The sequence below is a fragment of the Macrotis lagotis genome, chromosome 7 (assembly GCF_037893015.1).
Source record: "Macrotis lagotis isolate mMagLag1 chromosome 7, bilby.v1.9.chrom.fasta, whole genome shotgun sequence".
Classification (NCBI taxonomy): domain Eukaryota; kingdom Metazoa; phylum Chordata; class Mammalia; order Peramelemorphia; family Peramelidae; genus Macrotis; species Macrotis lagotis.
The window spans coordinates 156,031,063-156,050,998 of NC_133664.1; the positions used below are offsets into that span (position 1 = coordinate 156,031,063).

General features: G+C 33.3%; 1 protein-coding gene across 1 annotated transcript in view; it reads left to right on the forward strand.

Annotated features, from left to right (window-relative positions):
* Positions 1 to 19,936, forward strand: part of RELN (reelin) — a 548,816-nt gene that overhangs the window by 192,819 nt on the left and 336,061 nt on the right. Inside the window, exon 4 of the mRNA XM_074193988.1 lies at positions 14,980 to 15,050. Coding sequence (XP_074050089.1) covers positions 14,980 to 15,050 — 71 coding nt within the window. The remainder of the gene's footprint in view (positions 1 to 14,979; positions 15,051 to 19,936) is intronic.

A 19,936-nucleotide genomic window follows, 5' to 3' on the forward strand; every position in this document is an offset into this window, starting at 1 on the left:
TAATCTTCAGTGTTAAGGAATTATTCTAGTTTACATTATATTCCCTTTTCAAAAGCTTGAGATTTTTTTGTTTCTTTAAAAATTTAACATATTTCACAACTACTGTTAAATTCAGAATGTAATCTGTTTTTGCTTTGTTATGGAGTACAAATACATGATTTTCTTCTGGTATTTTCCTATACCTTCCTGAAGAGAAAGAACCTATTAAGTTTCTGAAGCTGTTTGGAACCTCTAAAACACATCTTTTCAGTTCGTGTTTAATAATAAGGGAGAAGGTTATGAAATTCACATGGTCTGAAACTCCTGGCCAGAGATGGCATAGCTTGTTCCTTTGTTGACAACCTTAAGCAACCAATGCTTCACTGTCATGCTTTACTCCACTAAGAAGTGGAGAGATTAAAGAAATCACTTCCTGACTAAAATTGAAGACCCCTCCAGCTCATAAGATAGCTAGCTGATGATTCTGAAGTCATCCATTTTTGAGGACTGTTAATCACTAATCTTAGGGAAAAAAATATAATCAAAGGAAAGTCACCTAGGACTCAGCTATAATGACTATAGAGAAAGGGAAAAAGAAATACTCTCCTTGCCTTTTCTGAGAAAACAAGCCATGGTTGCATATAAAACAAGGAGCTATTTATTTCTTAATTCTTCATGGCTTAGGTGACTCTTCCTAACTCAATGACCCATCATCTTCAACATCATACCCTTCCCAGAAATGGATCATTAAATAGTTGCTTTGACTTCTGAGAATTCATATTTCTAGGAGCTAAGCCAAAATATATATCCAACTTTATGGGAAATGCCACTTTCTAAGTTAATTCTTCAAATTGTAGTTTTATCAAATGGATTAATGAACTCGATCAATTGGAGGTCCTCTGATGAATCTTAACTTCATATTATCATCAATTTTTAAAGGAAGAAACTAATAGTCTACAAAGTTAAAGAACTGGCTTATGATCACAGAACAAGGAATCTGAGGCAATATGGAAATCTAAGTCTTCTGATTCCAAATATAATTCTCAATCCACAACATCAGTATTCAAGTATCTTACTACTTTGTCATCATTTCTCTTTCTTCTTTTTTTCTTGTCATTTCTTATCTTCCTGTCAGATGTCCAAAATTTCCCAACTGTTCATTTATTTCCTATTATTTAAGAAGTGAAATCATAAACTAATTTATAATTAGATATTAGTCATTAAGGTGTTATTTGTCCCAAGGGAATAAATCTCCAGTGATAGACTTTTAAGGACAATTGTCAGGAAGATTCTTAAATGGAGATTCCTCCTTTGCCTAAATGTGAATCTGTAACAATTTAGTCTTTCCTTCTTAACTGACTTCCCTGTTTTGAAAGTTTGAGATTTCTTCTTCAATAAAAAAGATTGTTTCTTCTTAGCATTGCAAGAATAAATTGTTTGATTCAGGTAATGCATACATTAATTTAGATCTTTTATGATGGCTGTTAGTTGAACTAAAGTTTATTAAAATGGTACTGTTTTTTAAATATCAAAAGAATAAAAAAATTAATGGGCTTTCAATACCAACATAGGACTTTTTCCTCCTTATTCCTTTGGTGGTAACTTGGGTATCATTCTTCTTTTTTATATGACCTAATTTAAAGGGACAAGAATATAAGTGCACACAGTGCATTGTTTTTTTAAAAAAGAATTTGCTGTTTATAACTCCAGGGATATTAAAATTAGATAAAGATTTAAAAACAAAATTTCCCTATTGGGAAGGGTAGACCTACTTGTTGGCACCATGTCAACTGAGAGGCCATAGAAGCTTGTTCTGTTAGTTATGCTAATTGACTGACTGTGCATTTGCTGCGGTAATAAGCTGCATTGAAGTGCCAAAAAATGAAAATGTGATTTTCTTTAGCATTATGTGTGTAGCATTATAGTCATGGCAAAGCAGGAAACATTATTTTAAGAACACTAGCTGTGTAAAAATGGCTTTTTTTTTCTTTGCTACTTTTAACCAGCATGGAATTTCAGTAGTATATTCTTATTGATATAGGCATAGGTTGATGGAATCTCAATTTAATGCCTCTATACAGATTTTTTAATGTATTACCCCAGTGGAATTTAGGGGACTAATTTTTATATTGTATTTTTTCTTTTTCTAAAAAAGTAGAATGCATTTTCTTTGAGAGATAGGATTCATGGCTTTTTGTTTTTATATGCTTTGCATGTACTAAACCTGAATTGATGTTTTTTGAATTCTTTATCACTCAACCTCATTTATAATAGAAAGTTTCCTTTTGATTAGTTGAAATATTCCCAAATAAAATAATGAGACCATACCTCTGCTATAAAAAGGATGGCAGAGGCAATAAGGGTGTTTTGGCTTTGTTTTTACTCAAATAATTAATTGTGTCAGCTATCCAAGAGGAACCTCACTTCTAAATTGCAATTTTCTTTGTTTTGGGTTTTTTTTGCAAGACAATGGGGTTAAATGACTTGCCCAAGATCACACAGCTAGGTAATTATTAAGTGTCTGAGGCCAAATTTGAACTCAGGTACTCCTAACTCCAAGGCCAGTGCTCTATCCACTGCATCACCTAGATGTCCCCTAAATTGCAATTTTCTTGACTGAATTTATTTTTATAACTTAGATCTCTTTAAATTCCTAAGTATCTGCAAGTGAATTGCCTGTGTTTTATCTTTTTTTATAGGAGGGACCTTTTTTTAAAAAAAAAATTGAAAACAAGGAAATTTTGTTATTTTCTGAATTTCACGAAGTCTCCGGATATGTCTTCTAGCTGTTCCCCCATGCCTGGAATGTTTTCCCTCCTCAACTATCTACTGAATTCCTTAGCTCCCTTTAAGTCCTAACTAAAACTCCTACTTTTACTAGAAATTTTCCCTAATCCATCTAATTCTATACATATATATGTTATTTTTATATATATATATATGTGTGTGTATATGTATATATATATATAAACATATATGTATATATGTTTATATATACATATGTATATATGTATACACACACACACACACATATATATATATATATATATATATATATATATATATATATATATATATATCTTTTGCTGCATTTTGTGACCTTAGGTCTTAGCACATTGTCTAGCACACAGAAGGCACAATAAATTTTGATTGATTGAAAGTTATGTGACTTGGGCAGGGTTACACAGCTAGCAATTGTCTTCCCAATTCCAATTCTAGTGTTCTATCCACTGTGCCATCAACTGCTTTTTATTAGAATCTTGTGAAAATTTTTGGTATGAGCAATGGATTTAGAGTCAGAAAAATTACCTCTACCACTTACAGTGGGTGTGGCTGAAGGCAAGTTATTTGATCATTTGGGGATTTGACTTTAACATCCTATCCATCTCCATATCTCCGGACTAGGTACAATTATCATCACCATTTTACAGATAAGAAAAGTGAAACTAAGAAATATAATGTGACTTTTATGATTTGAGTTATAACACTACATAAGGTGTAAAATAGGATCTGAAACTAGATTTTCCTCAATCTAAGTCCAGGACTCTAGTGATTCAATACCTTTTGTTTTTCCAAAATCCATCTTGAACTGCGAGATGGCTGTTTTCCATTTAAATCTATTTTTCTTCTATATTTGCCTGTATGTTAAAACACTGGCCCTGGTTCTAGTAACTCAGAACTAGAGGAAGAGAAAGGCAAAGGATATCACAGTTTTAAGTCTGATAACTGAAACACTTGTATTCCAACTGACTCAATGCTAGTTAAATCATTTGTGATTTTGGTAAAAGTCTCAGTCCTTGTGATGTGATCAAACTTTTAACTCTTGAGAGTTGCATTTCTATTGTGACAGTTGAAATTAGGGTATTTGGAAAGGGGGTAGGTATAAAATCATTGTGATAGGATCAAACTCAGCTCTTGAGGCTTCTATTTAAATTGGGGCAGTTGGAAGGATTGTTCTTGAAAAGAGGGTGTGAGTATAAAGTGATTTTAATGTAAGGATGCTTATGGTTTATAAGAATTGTACTTCTATCAGGACAGGAAAAAGGAGTATACCTTGATAGAGAAAATGGGTACAAAACAGCTAAAAAACAAATAGGACATGTGGAAAGAAAAAGGATTGTGCTGGGATTAAAAATGCATCCTATATAAATAACACCTCATAAAGAGATACAAAGGACCTAATATAGTAGAGGGAAAAGAGGAAGGATGCAAACACTGGGTAAATCTTGCTCTCAACAGATTTGGGTCAGAGAGGGTATAGCATACATTCACAATTGGGTTTGGGAATTTATCCTACTCTTCAGAGAAGCAGGGGGTGGAGGAAAGGGGAAAGAAAAGGGAAGAATATAGTGACAAAAGGGAAGGGGAGAAAGTAAAAGTTTTAAAAAAGGAATAAAAGAGGAATTGGAAGAGAAAAGAGAGAGATGGATTGACAAAAGGGATGGCAAATTGAGGGAGGCAGTAATCAAAAACAAAACACTGGTGAGGAGAAATTAGGGGAAAAGAGAGAGAGAAAAGTACAAACTGGCAGAAGCTAGGATGGAGGAGAAAGACCTGTTAAGGAAAATACCATTCACATCCAGAGGAAAAACTATGGATTCTGAATGCAGAGCAAAATATGCTATGTTCACTTTATAAATTTCTTTTATGTTTTTTTTCTTTTTCTCATATTTTTCCTCAGCTTTTTCACAGTTTGACCAATATAGAAATATGTTAAATGCAATTTTATATGTACACCTTAAATCAGATTGTATACTGACATGGATAGGGAGGTGAGAAGGAAAGGTAATTGGGGAAATGTGGAACTCAAAATTTGCAAAAGAAGAATGTTGAAAACTATCTTGGCATATAAATAAATAATTAATTAAAAAAATCTTTGGAAATGCCACTTCATTCTTTAACCATTGAGATTTGCCTAAATTGCTTAAAGGAAATAATCAAGCTCTCGTCTATTTGATCATAAGGAGCCCTTAGTTGTATTTGGGGGTTGGGGAGACAAGGAGGAAAACCAGACCCTTTATAACATCCTGTGCATTCATCACTGTTCATTTAATCAGAATGACCCCAAACCTATTTTATGGTTCAAAAGAGTCCAAGTTTAATTACCCCGAGGCTTCTTTATGATGGACCTTTGTTCTTTCACAAAGAGAAGTTTAAAGGGACCTTCAATTGAGCCTAGATTACTAGTTTAAAGTTGTAGTTTTTTCCAGGTGTATGTATCTGGAAGAAGTTCCCTGTACATTGAAAATAAAGGGCTCAAAAAAGAATGTTTTATCAATAAATTAAGCTGTGAGTTTTACTATCATTGATATTTTTCTTGGTATTTTGATCTTGATCTTTATCTACTTTTCCTGTGTTAAAGTCATAAAAATAGCATAAGAAATATTGGACCAGACCAGGTACATGACCTCTCTAGGCAATACCACCAAGGGGAATCTTGTAACATGATGTCAAACTACAAAAGATATAAATAGTACGTTCTAATTATTTAAATTATCTGAGAGAAAGGACTATTTTTAATTTTTTTCTTTATGTCCCTGGCAATTGACACAATAATAAGCCTTTAATAAATGCTTGTCAATAATTGGTTGATAAAGATCTGATTAAACAAGACTAATTTAAGTAAGCCCAGTTTGAATTATTTTCCCCTAAATATATCATTAAATGCTTACATCAGTACTAGTCTGACAGTGTTATCTTGGAAGATCTTGTAATCTATCTGATTCAGTTTTAATTTAGTTACTCAAAAGAGTTTTAGAGCATCTGCAAATGTGAAATCAGTCAATTAAACAATGAACATTTATCAGGTACCTATTATGTGCCAGTTTCAAGCTTGAATATTTCTAAATCATTTAAAAGAATACTACCAAAGAGCTGATCAATGAGAGACTCCACTTCTCCAATCATAAAAATGTCTATCAATCTATTAAGTAGCTTTTATTACCATTCTCTATCTTCATACATGTCAATGGTTATTGTTCCAGATCTCATGGTTACTATGCATCCAATTTGATCAGTCCCTGAACAGAAACCTCTCTGTTATCTCTGACCAATTATGATCCAACCTTTTCTTGAAGATCTCTACAGATGAGAACTTTGGAATTAATGTTTATCAATGATTTATCCAAAGTCAAGATGAATTGAAGCCTCTAGTTTCTTTTGCCCACACATTTTTTTCTCCTACAGGTATAGTTTCAGAAACCTTTCTCCCAATAGATTCTATTCACTTAATTAGTGATCCTAAAATTTACTGCTTCGCTTTTCCACCAGCAGTCATATCATGTTGCCAATTCCAAGGAGAATTGTTAGGAAAGAACAGATACTTGAACTCTTTGATAATTATAGTAATAACCAATATATATAATGTTAATCTTTCACAAATTCCTTTTCATATTTTTTGGAATCTCACAGCTACCCTGTGAGATTCTTGTTCTGTTATTATCCCTATTTTACAAATGGTGAAACTTAAACTGAGAGATTGGCTTGTTAAGTCACACAACTAGTACATATTCAAGACAGTTTTCAAGTTTCTGGATTCAGTGCTCTGTTGATTTTTTTAATTGGATAAACATTCATTAAGTGCCACTATGTGCTAGACAGGATGCTAAGGGCTGGTTCTTTATTATTCCCTGAATTTAACAAGATATGACTCTTTAATTCCTAAAGAAGTCATAAAAGTGTTTTTGATCTAATTATGATGCCAATCTGAGATCACAGAATGTTATGGCTGGAATAGACATTGGTATCTGTCAGCTACTCTACAGTCCTGTTATTTAACAGATGAGAAAATGGAAATCAAAGAAGTAAAATTACTTATTTCACAGTTTGGATGCTGATGTGCCACAAGTAGTATGATTAGATATCTGCATGGATAGCCATAAGTCTTCCTTTGAGGCATGTTCAGTCAATTCCATAGTAATTCATACCTGTGCATACTAAGTATCATAGTTAATATTTGCTGTTCAGCACAAGCAATAGGAACAATATCTATCCAGTGATGGAACTGAGGTAATATGAAAACTATTGGGGTAGAATTATTCTGTGTTTTATATCCTCCAGGTTTCTTTCAATTTAGGAGCCCAGACCCTAAGTTATCAGACTTACTTTGTGGTCACACTGTTGTACCATTTGGATCCATTTTTAGCAGCTCTTAGCAATCTTCCCTTTTTCCTTCCCTTGTAAAATGTGCATGCTCAGAGTCTGGGGCTTTGGTCACTTGCCCAAGAACTGGGTGGTCTTGTGAGTAGCCTCAGAGTGATAGTGTTTAATTGTGGAATCTTACGTGTCTGTATGTTCTATCAGGGGTGTGAGGTCAAATGGGAACACTTCTTTATGTAATGGGAATAGCTAACACAAATTGACTGTAAGATGTGACTTGGCTCCAAGACTGTTGTTTTGGATGATACCGATTTTGGAATTTATACTGAAATCATTTCATATGGGGAGAAAAGAAGAGGCAGCTAATGATGGTTGGCACATTTAACTGGGATCAACACAGATAATTCTCCTGACTCCAGGACCATGGTTTTTTGCATTACACCATATTGCTTTGTGCCATATTGGGAAATATTGCACATGAAAAACATGTTTAAAAATGTGTTTACAATCACACACACACATAAATCCCCATTAATTTACTAGCAAGTCAATAAGATCATTTTCACTTTACATCCCTCTAAGGTCACCTTTGGAATTAGTGTGCTATTTTAGCTGTACTCTTTTTGTCTTGCCTAAGGATACCTCTGAGGCACTCACACATGCTTACCACTTAATAGAAAAGTATTTAAAACAGCAAAACCATTCAAGAGGTTTTCCTTGAGGAATTCCAGTGTTCTAAAAAGTTACTTCTGAAGAGTACATTTTATTTTGCTTGGCTTGGGCTAAGACATACCTAGACTACTAATTTACTTAAGAACAACCTGTCTTCTGGATGATAAATATCCTTAGGTATAGCCAGCAACTATATTCATAGAACCATAAGTTCAAGGATGAAAAATATGTGGAGAAATCATCCAGTCCAGCATCTTCACTTTGCAGATGAGCTGCATTGAGATCTAAAGATGCTATGGAATTGATCTTAGGTCACATAGATAAGAAATAACAGAACTTAAAACTTTTGGCTCCAAATTAATGCTTTACCCAGTATAGAGGCAGCCTAGCAGGATATAGTGTCCTGGTCCTGGAGTCAGGAAGATCTGAATTCAAATCCAACCTCAGATACTTGCCATCTATGTGACATCTAGACAAGTAATTTGACCTCTTTGCCTCAGTTTCCTCTACTGTGAAGTGGGGGTAACTGCAGTGCCTAATTTGCAGCATTATTTTGGGGACCAAATGAGATAATATTGTTAAACAGTTCTTGAATTCAAATCTGGTCACAAATCCTAGCTATGTGACTCTGGACAAGTAACTTAGTCCTGTTTGTCCTAGGTAAAACAAATTGGAGAAGGAAATGGCAAATCATTCCAATATCTTTGCCAAGAAAACTCCAAATGGGGTCACAAAGAGTTGGACATGAATCAAAAACAACATAAAACATGCAGTAGGCACTATATAAATGCTTATTCCTTTCCCTATCCCAAACTGTTGGATTGATAATTTTTATTATTTTTTCATGCTGTGTCATTCTTTAATGTTAAGGTAAAAGGCATAAAGGAATACTTTACATGATACTATAGTCCCTGAAATGGATATGAGATGACTAGACTTGAATTTAGGAAGAGTCCAAGTCCTAAGTCTGATGTGTGATCCCATCTGTGACAAGTTACTTTATCTCTCACTAACTCAGGCAACAAAATATAAAGGTTACAGTTAGATTGCCAAACTGTATCCATAGAGAGTGTTTCCATTCTAGGAGTCCCCCTCATAGATGAAATAACAGATTTGGACCAAAAATCATACTTGTTTATATGTGAATGTATTTGTATAATCTAATAATAGGCATTTATTAAGTGCTTACTGTATGCTAGATTGGGATTAAAAGAAAGACAAAGCAGTCCCTGTTTTCAAAGAACTTGTATTCTAATGGGAACAAGTGAGATGGCATAAGAAATGGAATAATCATTTATTAAATTCCTACTATATATCAGACCCTATGTAAAGCTCTTTGCAACTATTGTCTCATGTGAAAATGGAAGAAACAACATATAAATAAATAAGTACATACAAGATATATTCAAGATGGGACAAAAGTAATCAGGAAAGGTGTCTTTATTAGAATATGGAATTTGAAAAAAAAAGATTTTTATATATCCTCACACATATAAATATTCATGTGCAGATATATGCTTTCTGTGTACTTTCATTTTTTCTGTAAAAAAGATCTCTTAAGTGACTTTTTGAAGGTCATTTATTCTACTAAAGATGCAAAAGCAGAAAAATTGGGGGAAAGTATTGAAATATCAATTTTTGAGGAAAGTAGAGACATTTTAAAAGCAAAAAAAATAGTAAGAGATAACAAGAATAAGAATAGGAAAGTGCAGTAATCTGGCCTTATAATTCCAATAGTATGGGACAAGGCCCATGCTGGGTTATAGCTCTCTTATTAGAAATACTACCTGAAGACTAATTTTGCCTACAGTATAAATAAATTTGTGGAATAGCAAGATGCTCCATATAAGAATTTTGATATACATGTAATTAATAAACAGATTTTAAAAAAAGATAAATTGTCTACTTGTTGCACAATTTAAGATGGTTTGTATCATGTTTGTTTTTCAAAAGATTTCCAAAATAGCTAGTCATTCAGTGAATGAATATTTATTAGTCACGTACTTTGCGCCAATCATTGAGGATGCCAAGAAAGGCAAGTAACACTCCTGGCTTTCCGAAAGGTTGGAGAAGACAAACATGCAAACAACAATCATCATACATGATACAGACAGGTTAAATTAAAACTAATCAATAGCAACCACAGTTTTAAAATTTCATTAAAAAACACTACTTAATATACATGTGATTTCAGATTTTTAAACAATTTTGTAAAGTCCTAGAAATTCTGGGTTTGATTTAGATATAAAACAAAACATTTGCAAGTATATATTTTGTTAAAATTAGGTTTCTTTAAGTCATTAATAATACCAGTAACTATATTTATATAATTATTTTAAGATTTACAAAGCACTTTAGATACGCTATTTGATCTTCACAACCAGTCTAGGAGTTACATTCTATTGTTATCTTTTTTTTTTAGGTTTTTGCAAGGCAAATGGGGTTAAAGTGGCTTGCCCAAGGCCACACAGCTAGGTAATTGTTGTCTGACACCGGATTTGAACCCAGGTACTCCTGACTCCAGGGCCAGTGCTTTATCCACTGTGCCACCTAGCCGCCCCTCTATTGTTATCTTCATCTTATAGATAAGGAGATCAAGGGAAAGAGAGGTTAAGTGATTTACCCAGAGTTCCACACTTAGTCGTCTGAGATCATAATTGAACGTGTCTTCGGATTGCAAGTCTGGAATTCTATACATTTTGTCACTAAGTTTTGAATATTTGAAACTTAGAAGTCACTAAACCTTTCAAAAATAGTAAAAATATTTCCATCTCTAATTTTAATAAACAATTAACAAACAATTAACAGTCTTTATTAAATGCCTACCAAATGATATGCAAGAATCATTTTTTGCTCTTCTTATAGGCTACTTCCATAATAAACATTAAGGAAAGGTCCACCTATTCAAATGGAACTATTTAATCAATTTACCTACTCTTAATCAATTCCCACTCTCACAATAATGTGATGTGTCTTCTGGAGATTTTGTTAAAATGTATTTCTCAGGAAGAAGAACATCCATTAACATTTCAGCCTGTAGTTTTGCTCACCCAAGTAAAAATAGGTGCATTAATATTTTCCAGAAGTAGAAGTAGCATTGTGCAGTAGATTCAGCTTGTAGTTAGGGCTCATCCTGTATTTGTTATCATGATCTTGGGCAAGTCATTTCATCTCTGTGTGCTTCAGGCAGTTCAATGTGATTTATTATGTTTAGATCACTTACAGACTGTCTCAGTGAAGGGAGTTCCCCACATGATGAAATCATAGGTCCTAAACCATACAGTAAGTTTTTTAAAATTAAATTTCTTTTTTTATTCATTTAGTGACTGATATTTTGTTGCTAACTCTTATAATTTTTTTTCACTATGGTGTCTTTCAAAGACTCATTCAGCCACCGTTCTTTATTGAGGTTCTTTTCTGGACTATTGCACTAACCTTTCGATTGATCCTACATCGTCTTTCAATATTTCAATTCATCCACCCACAAAGAAGTCAAAATAAAGTTGCCTAAAGCATAGGTCTATGTCATATCCTATTCTACTCAGTAAGTTCCAGTGACTCCCTATTAGCTTCAGAATAAAATATAAAATATTTTGTTTGGGATTTAATTTTTGTTCAGTCATTTTGGTTGTATCTTACTTATCATGACCCTATTTGGGATTTTCTTGAAAAAGATATTGAAGTAGATTACCATTTCCTTCTAAAGTTTATTTTACAGATATAGAAACTGAGTCAAACAGAGTTTGACTCAGGATCACACAGCTAGGTGTCTGGAGCCAGGTTTGAATTCAAGAAGAGGCATATTTTCACTCCAGGTTTGGCACTCTATCCATAGTACCACATAGGTACTCCTGGGAATTTTTTTCTTTTTTAATTTATTTATTTATTTTGAATTTTACAATTTTCCCCTCCGTCTCGCTTCCCTACCACTCCCCACAGAAGGTAGTCTGTTAGTCTTTACATTGTTTCCATGGTATACATTGATCTAAGTTGAATGTGATGAGAGAGCAATCATATCCTTAAAGAAAAAAAAAGAATAAGAAATAGCAAAATTACATAATAAGCTTCTTTTTAAATTAAAGATAACAGTCTTGGTCTTTGTTCAAACTCCACAGTTCTTTCTCTGGATACAGATGGTATTCTCCATCACAGATATCTCAAAATTGTGCCTGATTGGCACTGATGGAATGAGCAAGTCCATTAAGGTTGATCATCATTCCCATGTTGCTGTTAGGGTATACAATGTTCTGGTTCTGCTCATCTCGCTCAGCATCAGTTCATGCAAATCCTTCCATGCTCCTGGAATTTTTAGCCCTGTTTTAAGCTTTCCATTCTTCTTGCATCACACGCCCCTCTGTATATGCTACAATCCAGTCTTGCTACCTTATTACTTTTTCTCACACATTGTTATATTGTTCCTTTGCCTGTTTTCATTCTTTTAGACTGGCTATTCCCAAGCCTATTACACTCATGTCAAATTCAAATAGAAAGGGGGACTACTAAGCTTCATATAAGCATCCTTGCACTTATTTGAATTAGAAAACATATACTAACTTTATCTCTATTTTGTTGTATTTTATATAATTTTTAAAAAATGTTTGACAGTTGCATCTGCATCCAGTACAGTTCCCTGTAGTTAGTAAAGTTCAAATTCAGCCTCAGGTACTTTTGCTGTGTGACTCTGGGCAGATCCCTTCAGCCTCATTTTTGCTTCAGTTTTATCATCTTATAATAGGAATAATAATAGCACCTAAATCCCAGGGTACAGTGAAATTTTTTTAAGTGCTTCATTTATTTTAAAGTGTTATGTAAATACTACTTCTTATTATTGGTATTGTTATTACCTCAAGTAGAAATGATAATACTCCTTTGGTTATTAAAAAGAATTGTTGTATACTAAATACAGAAGAAGCATTTTTCCTAAAAGTGATGATGACACAAATGATTATATTTGATAATGATTTTGATGCTGTGAAAGCTGCAGCTAGATTCTACATTTGAAAATTTATCAAAATGGAATTTTATGTGAACTTTGCCTTTGATATTATGATGCTTAGCTATTGATTTCCAAGTTAAAATATCTCAAGTGCATCTTGCTCTCTGCTAATGTCCCTGCTATTCAGTGAAGCATTTTTTAAAATAAAGGTGCTCTTTGCAAGTAATTTTAATAAGAATCTTTTCCTTATTTCTCCTCCTTCCCCAAGGTCAAAGGTGTGCTAGTAAATGTTTAACAACACTTCTCTGTGAGAAAAAAATATGAACAACACACTTTTAAGTCTAATCAGCATTCTTAATATTTCATCATCTTTTTTCCAAGTCTAGAAAAACAAAAAAAAAACAAGCCTTGATTTAATTTACAAGATTTAAATGCTTACACTAAAAATTAAACAATCAGGTCTCAAAGCTGATGCCAGCATATCTCTGCCCCAGTTCCATTCAAATCCAGGCATTTCAAACTAAACATATATCTCAGAATCATAATCTTAAAAATAAATTAACCTAAATCTATAAGTTTCTACTAATTCTCCAATCATGATTTCATTTTCACTTGTTTGGGCAATTTCATTTAGAAACACATATAAAATACATAATTAAATAGGCAGAAGTACTTATCTTAATATACTTAAGTTTTTCAATGAAATGAATAGAAAACCTTAGAGACATTAACATCTGCCAACCCATGTCTGACACTGCATGGGCAAATTACCTTCTCATTTCTCTGAGCAACCCTCTCAGTTGCAGAGAAGGTATCAAACAACATTGATAGAGGGAATGAATTTCTGATTAATTATGGAATTATTAAATGAGAGCAGGTACACCCAGTTCTTTGAGTACTCACTCAGCTGGAAAAGCCATGAAGGCAGTGAGGAATAATGTTTCAGTCAAACATAAAAAGCCATAATGAGTATGGAGGCAAATGGCACAAAAAGTGTTCAGACAAACAACTCTGGCTTTAGAGGCAGATGATTTGAAGATAGGAATGGGGTGGTAGAGGAAAGCAGACACTATGGGGAAGAGAATGCAAGGAAGGAGAGGCACAGAATTTTTTATGTGATGGTGAATTAAAGTTAGAACTAGAAGGAAATGGAAGAGTACTTGGAGTTTGGGGGACCAGAGTTCAGGGTCTCATTTTATAGGATTTTGGTTGGGGGGGGGGGCAAATTAACTCTTATCCATGCCTTCTTGGGATTAATCCATTAGCATACCCATGTCATCTCAGATTATCAATTCAATTAGTTCATTAATATATCCACATATTTCAAAATTAACATTTGGTGATCTGTTCATTCTTGGCTGAGTATGTATGGAGCTTGTTTGAGGCTTGGAAAGGATGGCAGTTGGTATGATTCAAAGTTCCTTACAAGGTATAGCAGGCTTCCTCTGATTTAGTGCATAGTCTCAGGATGTATATAGTCTGGCAAGCAATTTTCATACTGTTTTGATCCATAGTCTATGGGAAAGTCTATTTGACCTCCTGATGCCAGTTTACTTCCTACTATTGTTACTTTGACAGGAAGCTTTAGTGGCACAGTGGATAGAGTGTTAGGCCTGGAGTCAGTAGGACCTGAGCTCAAATTCTTCAAGCACTTAGTAGCCTTGTGACCTTGAGCAAGTTACTTAATTTCTGTTTGCCTTGGTTTTCCCAAAATACCAACCTTAGGGAAAAAATAACAAACTACGCCACAGTATCTTTGTCAAGCAAACACTACTGGTGTCATAAAGAGTCAAATGCAACTAAAAATGACTTCACAAAATGTTACTTTAAATTGACTACTTATAAACTTACTATATTAAATAGAAAGGGAGGAGGTGTTCAGTGAACCAGACTAGATACAATTTTAACACAAGGAGTTTCCTTATCTGACTTTTTCTATATCCATGTTATCCCACTTCCCATTATCAACCATACCTAAATTTCATCTCCATTAAAATTCTACTTCAAAGTTTTTTAATGGAATTGAGTGAATCTTGAATTCTCAAAACCTACTTCAGGACCCTGCAAGTTCTGATACATTTTATTACAAGGAAAAATCCTCAAGTGTTAACCACTTGAAGTACAGAGAGCTCTTCATCCATCGTCTTTATATACTATTCCTGGTCATGAAAAGAAAACCCACATCAAAGAAATCACAACAATTCTAGAGTAGTAAAGCATTTTAATCTAAAATTTAATTTTAAACTGAAACTCCTTGAAAATTTTAGTTTAAACTCTTTCCACTTTGTCTCCAGGGCTACAGCCACTCATAGAGGCCAAGTTATATTCAAGGATGCCCTAGCCCAGCAGCTGTGTGAACAAGGAGGTAAGTTATTGCATTTTAATGTATTTCAGCTATTTTATCTGTGTCAAAATAACTCATGAAAAATGCTGCAATATTGGGCACAGCACATGTCATTAATATTACTTGAAGGTGATATTAGAAATTGATATTAGGACCTGTAACATTCTATGTATTATGGATTTAGTTTCTTCTCTGTTACCATTTATTATAAATATGGTATATGAAAAAAAATATATATATATATATATATAAATTTTAATTGAAAACTTTTTCATGTTCCTAATGTCATCTGACATCTGATTGGGTCTTAATTTGATCATTTGATAGATTTCCAAAAAACTCAGATTGCAAAAAAAGTTAAATATGCAGATATATCACAAGAAAGAAAAAAGCATACAGGATGGAAAAGATACAGTACACATTTGATGAAGTCTTTGTTATGCTGGAAATGAGAATTTTAGCATCAACTTTATTTAATCATAGCAAGACAGAACTCATTTTAATTTACCAGTCAGATTTCATCACACCTTTATGATCTGCTAAAGTTTGATCATTATACATTTATTTATAGAAATAAATGCTAGGTTTTTTCTTCCATGCTATCTCAATTTTAAACTAAAGCATTTTATGGATAATAGTTACCTAATTTCTATATAAATATGGTAATGCACACCATGAGTCTATAATAAGTGTGCAGTTGACACCAGATGCCTTGATTGTGATATCAAATATGCACATACACATATGAACAAAGACACACATTTTTAAAAGAAATATTGAATGATAAGAGAAATTTTAGGAGTACTTCAATTTGGATCTGTACATAGCCACTTAGTCCTAACGTATTCCAACTGGACCATATCTATGCAATTATATTTCTAGAGGCCATCTAGTCATTTGACTTAAGATTTAGAATGACCTTAAAATTTTGCACCAAAGTGATATGTGTAAATAAATGCTTGGACTTATTGTAGTGGTAAAGGAAAAGGAATGATATCATTAATCATTAAAAACCTTGTTGCTAATTGTTCTCTCCCTCAGAAAGTACAATGAATAAACTCATAGCTTTTTCAATGGGAAAAGGAAAACAAAAATTGAATAGTGGAAGCAATAAATTCAAAACCAAATATTTTTATGCCAGGGCAGTAGAAGTAGGTGATTATCTCTAATGTAATTATCATAATTGTATCCATACCATGTATATCCAAATATATATAAATGTAATGTGAATAGAATTTTAAGATTGTCCCATTCATATTTCAGGTATAATGTTTTCTAACAATGTCTTTTTACTGTCTTCATGTTATTTATAATAACAGATTGCTTCTAAGATAGACTCAAAATATTCTAACAGCATAGAAAATTATCTTTAACATGATAAATTTTCTAAATAATTAAATTCAGTCTAATTTAAGAGAATATTAGACACTTGAAAATGGTTTGATTCTGTCCTAACAATAATAAGTTCATCTGCAAAAAGCACTTTACAGCTTACAAAGTGCTTTATGTATAATAACTGAACCAGGCAATTCAAATATTATTCTGATTTTCCATATAAGATTATTAAAGCATTAAATAACTTATCTTGGTCCTCCAGCTAATTAGAGCACAATAAGTACTGAAATTCAAATCTAAGTATCTTTTTTGTTCCAACCCTAGCTTTCCATATTGATTATATAAACACATATATTCCCATACCAATTAGTTTCAAGGATTGTCACTGGAGATACAGAATTAAATATAACCCAAACCCAACTCACAAGAATTTTACTCCCTTAGAGAGAAATCTATATATAAAGAACCGTGGAAAGTCAATGGAAGGTTCCAAGCAAAATTCTTTGAAAATTTTTAGGAGGCAGGCTAAGGCCAGTTTGAGTTGAATGAAGGGTCAAGGGAAAATTCATGGAAAATAATATTTCATTTTATTTCTTCTGATCTGATGTTATTTGATTTTTGAGTGGGGGAGCATTGGAGATACTAAGCTACCTAGGGCCAAATCAGACAAGACTGAAGACTAAGTTTTTGTGATAATTCATATTGAGGGAGGTTGGGTCTGTGAGTGACTGCTGTGTACCTCCAGGCTGGGTGAGATAGGTAGATCCAATTAAAAAATAATAATTTTTAAAGAGTTTATCATCATATATGTAACCTCCAGTCTTGAAGCTCATTGGTATGGAATGTTTTCCTTATTGATGGAGATTAATGCTCTACCCTGACTCTTTTCTTTGAGTTGGGCCTCTTCTATCCTTCTCTTAGTAGAGGGCAGATTTGCTCAAAAATCACTTCATGTCTGAAGAACACTGATTCCAAAAGTAGCAAGAATCTCTTCTCTAGACTATGTGCCCCTCCCCTCACTCAAAACAGGACTGGTATCTCCACCAATAAAAAAAAAAAAAGTCCTATACCAAAGAGCTCTGGGACTGGGGGTTACCTTATATTAGTGGATTTCTTTAAAGGCTTGAATTTGGGCTCCTGTTCTAATGTATAAGTAATGTTGAATTGAGATTATGCAGGACATAATCAAGTAGACTTGTAGTCAGAAAGGTGTTTGGTTCATATCCTCCCTTAGATACCTACTAGTCTGTGTCTGTGGACAAGTAGTTTCTCTTTTTTTCATTTTTCTTATCTGTAAAATGAAAAGGAGTATAGTCTTGATTATCTCCAAGGTCTCTATTAGCTCTCCATTAGTGACATATGATCCTTTGCAGAAAAAAAAATCAGAAAAATCAATGTGGGAAAAAATTTTAATCAGCAAATAAAATTTTTTTCACTGAGGTATCTTATGGTATTATAGTTTAAACAAATGATGACCTTATAAACCACTTAACATGTGACAAGAACATTATTATGAAGACAGTATAGACCAGAATTAGCAGGTATATAATATTCAGATTTGGGGTGATGCCTGGTACATGAAATTTCAATTATACTTCAGCTGAGGTGAAGAAATAATTTTGTATTTAAGGGAATAATACTTTCCTGAATTCAGGAATTCATATAATAAGAATATTATGCTGCATTTTAAGATCAGCATGACTTTTTATAATAATCCTATTTTGAATACATTAATAAAAATATTTTCAAATGGAGTCTTATATTTCTTTTAGTCAGTATAATATTGTGCTATATTATAAAGCAGTATAAAACTCAAAAATAGGAGCCACTAAATCATGCATAAGGGTCTCTATGGGTCATACATTGACTTAATTTTAAATTTAAAACATAATGTTATAGAGTGTAATATATTAATTCATTAAATACTTCCAAATTACGTTTCACTCTGGTTCTGGCTACTCTTGGGAGTATTATGGCTTTATGCATTCCATCATGTGCTTGAAACTTCTGCTTTGAAAAAGGGATAGTTTGTATGAATTAATTAATTAATTAAAATGAATTTATTAAGTACTTCCTGTATGCTGAGCACCTCATTAATCTCTGAGGATACAATTAGAAAAAGTAAAAGTTCTTGCTTTCAAGGGGCTCACATTCTGATTGAGAAAGTTTAACTCTGGGACAGAAATCTAGACCCAGAAATTCCAAAGGTTCAGAAGCAGGGATGATGGCAATACCCTGGAGTGATTATATTTCTTCAACAGGTCAGATAACCTTATCCAGGGGTCTGGAGAGAATAGGGCTGACTGTAAGGTGTAGAGGACTTTAGGAGGCAGGAACAAGACAGGTGATAGATAAGACCTAATGATTCCATATCTCATTGGAAGAAATAGATTAAAGGACTCCCTTCTCATTCACAAAGTCTGATCAGACTGGGAAAAGGTTCAAGAGAAGAACGGTCTTCCTTCTTCTTTCCCCAGCCCCCCAGCCCCATCCTGTTGACTGGTTTCCTCCATCTACCTAAATCTCAGATGGATTTTGAGCAAGAGAAATGATGGGAGAGAAGGACTCCCAGACCTTGGGAAGCTTGAAGACAGTTAATGATTCAAAAGCTTTACCTTTACTGAGAGAATACAAGAGAAAGAAAATCAACTCTAAAAAATGTAGAGACAAAATTGACAAAAGGAACTTGTAGCCTTTTATCCCCAGGATAAAAAGGTACAGGCTAAATGACTTCTTAGAAAAGAAAGAATAACCCTGGTAGACACAATTATAGATACCTGATGCAGCTGTACAGAGATATTTAAATTTGAAAAATTTGTGCTCATTCAGGAGAGAAGTTAAAGGAGATTAAGACAGTGACTGCTTGCCAAAAGTAGAAAATGCTGTGTCTTTATATTAGTTTCAAGATGCTAAATGTCTTTTAAGCAAAGAAAATTACAAATACTGGAAAAAAATTAAAGCAACTTGGAGATTTTTTTTTTGCAAATTCTAACAACTCTTCTGAATGTCCTTATAAAATATATGGGCTTCAGGAATTATGCTTCTCTAAAAACTAGGAAATAATAATTACTATTTAAAGGGAGATGTTAAAGACAATATCCTGAGATAAAAGGTATATAAATCCTCATTTTATGGATGAACAAATTGAGCTCAGAGATTTCTGAGTGTGAGTCTGGATTAAAACCTATCTCTGGACTTGAGGTCTTTCTGTTATACCACACTGTTCTAAAATGGTTCAGACTCAGTGACTTAAGTTGGACTTCTGGAGCGACGAGCAAATGGTTTAGAAATAATCATTTTAACCTCTAGCTACAGTAAAATAAACAGATCTCTCCAGCAGAGGGGTCCTCCAAAGAGAATGTTGTTTAGATAGTGTTTTTATCAAAGTACCAAAAGTTTATAACTTATACAACATCACTCAGAAATATGATGATCTAAAAACTTTCCATTGTAAATATTCCTGGGTAAAATATTAAGTATAAGCCCTAGACTCCTGATTTTTCAGCTTCCCATTCCAGTTTTCTAGGAACAATCCCTATTACATGCTTTCACTTGAAAATAGATACATAACA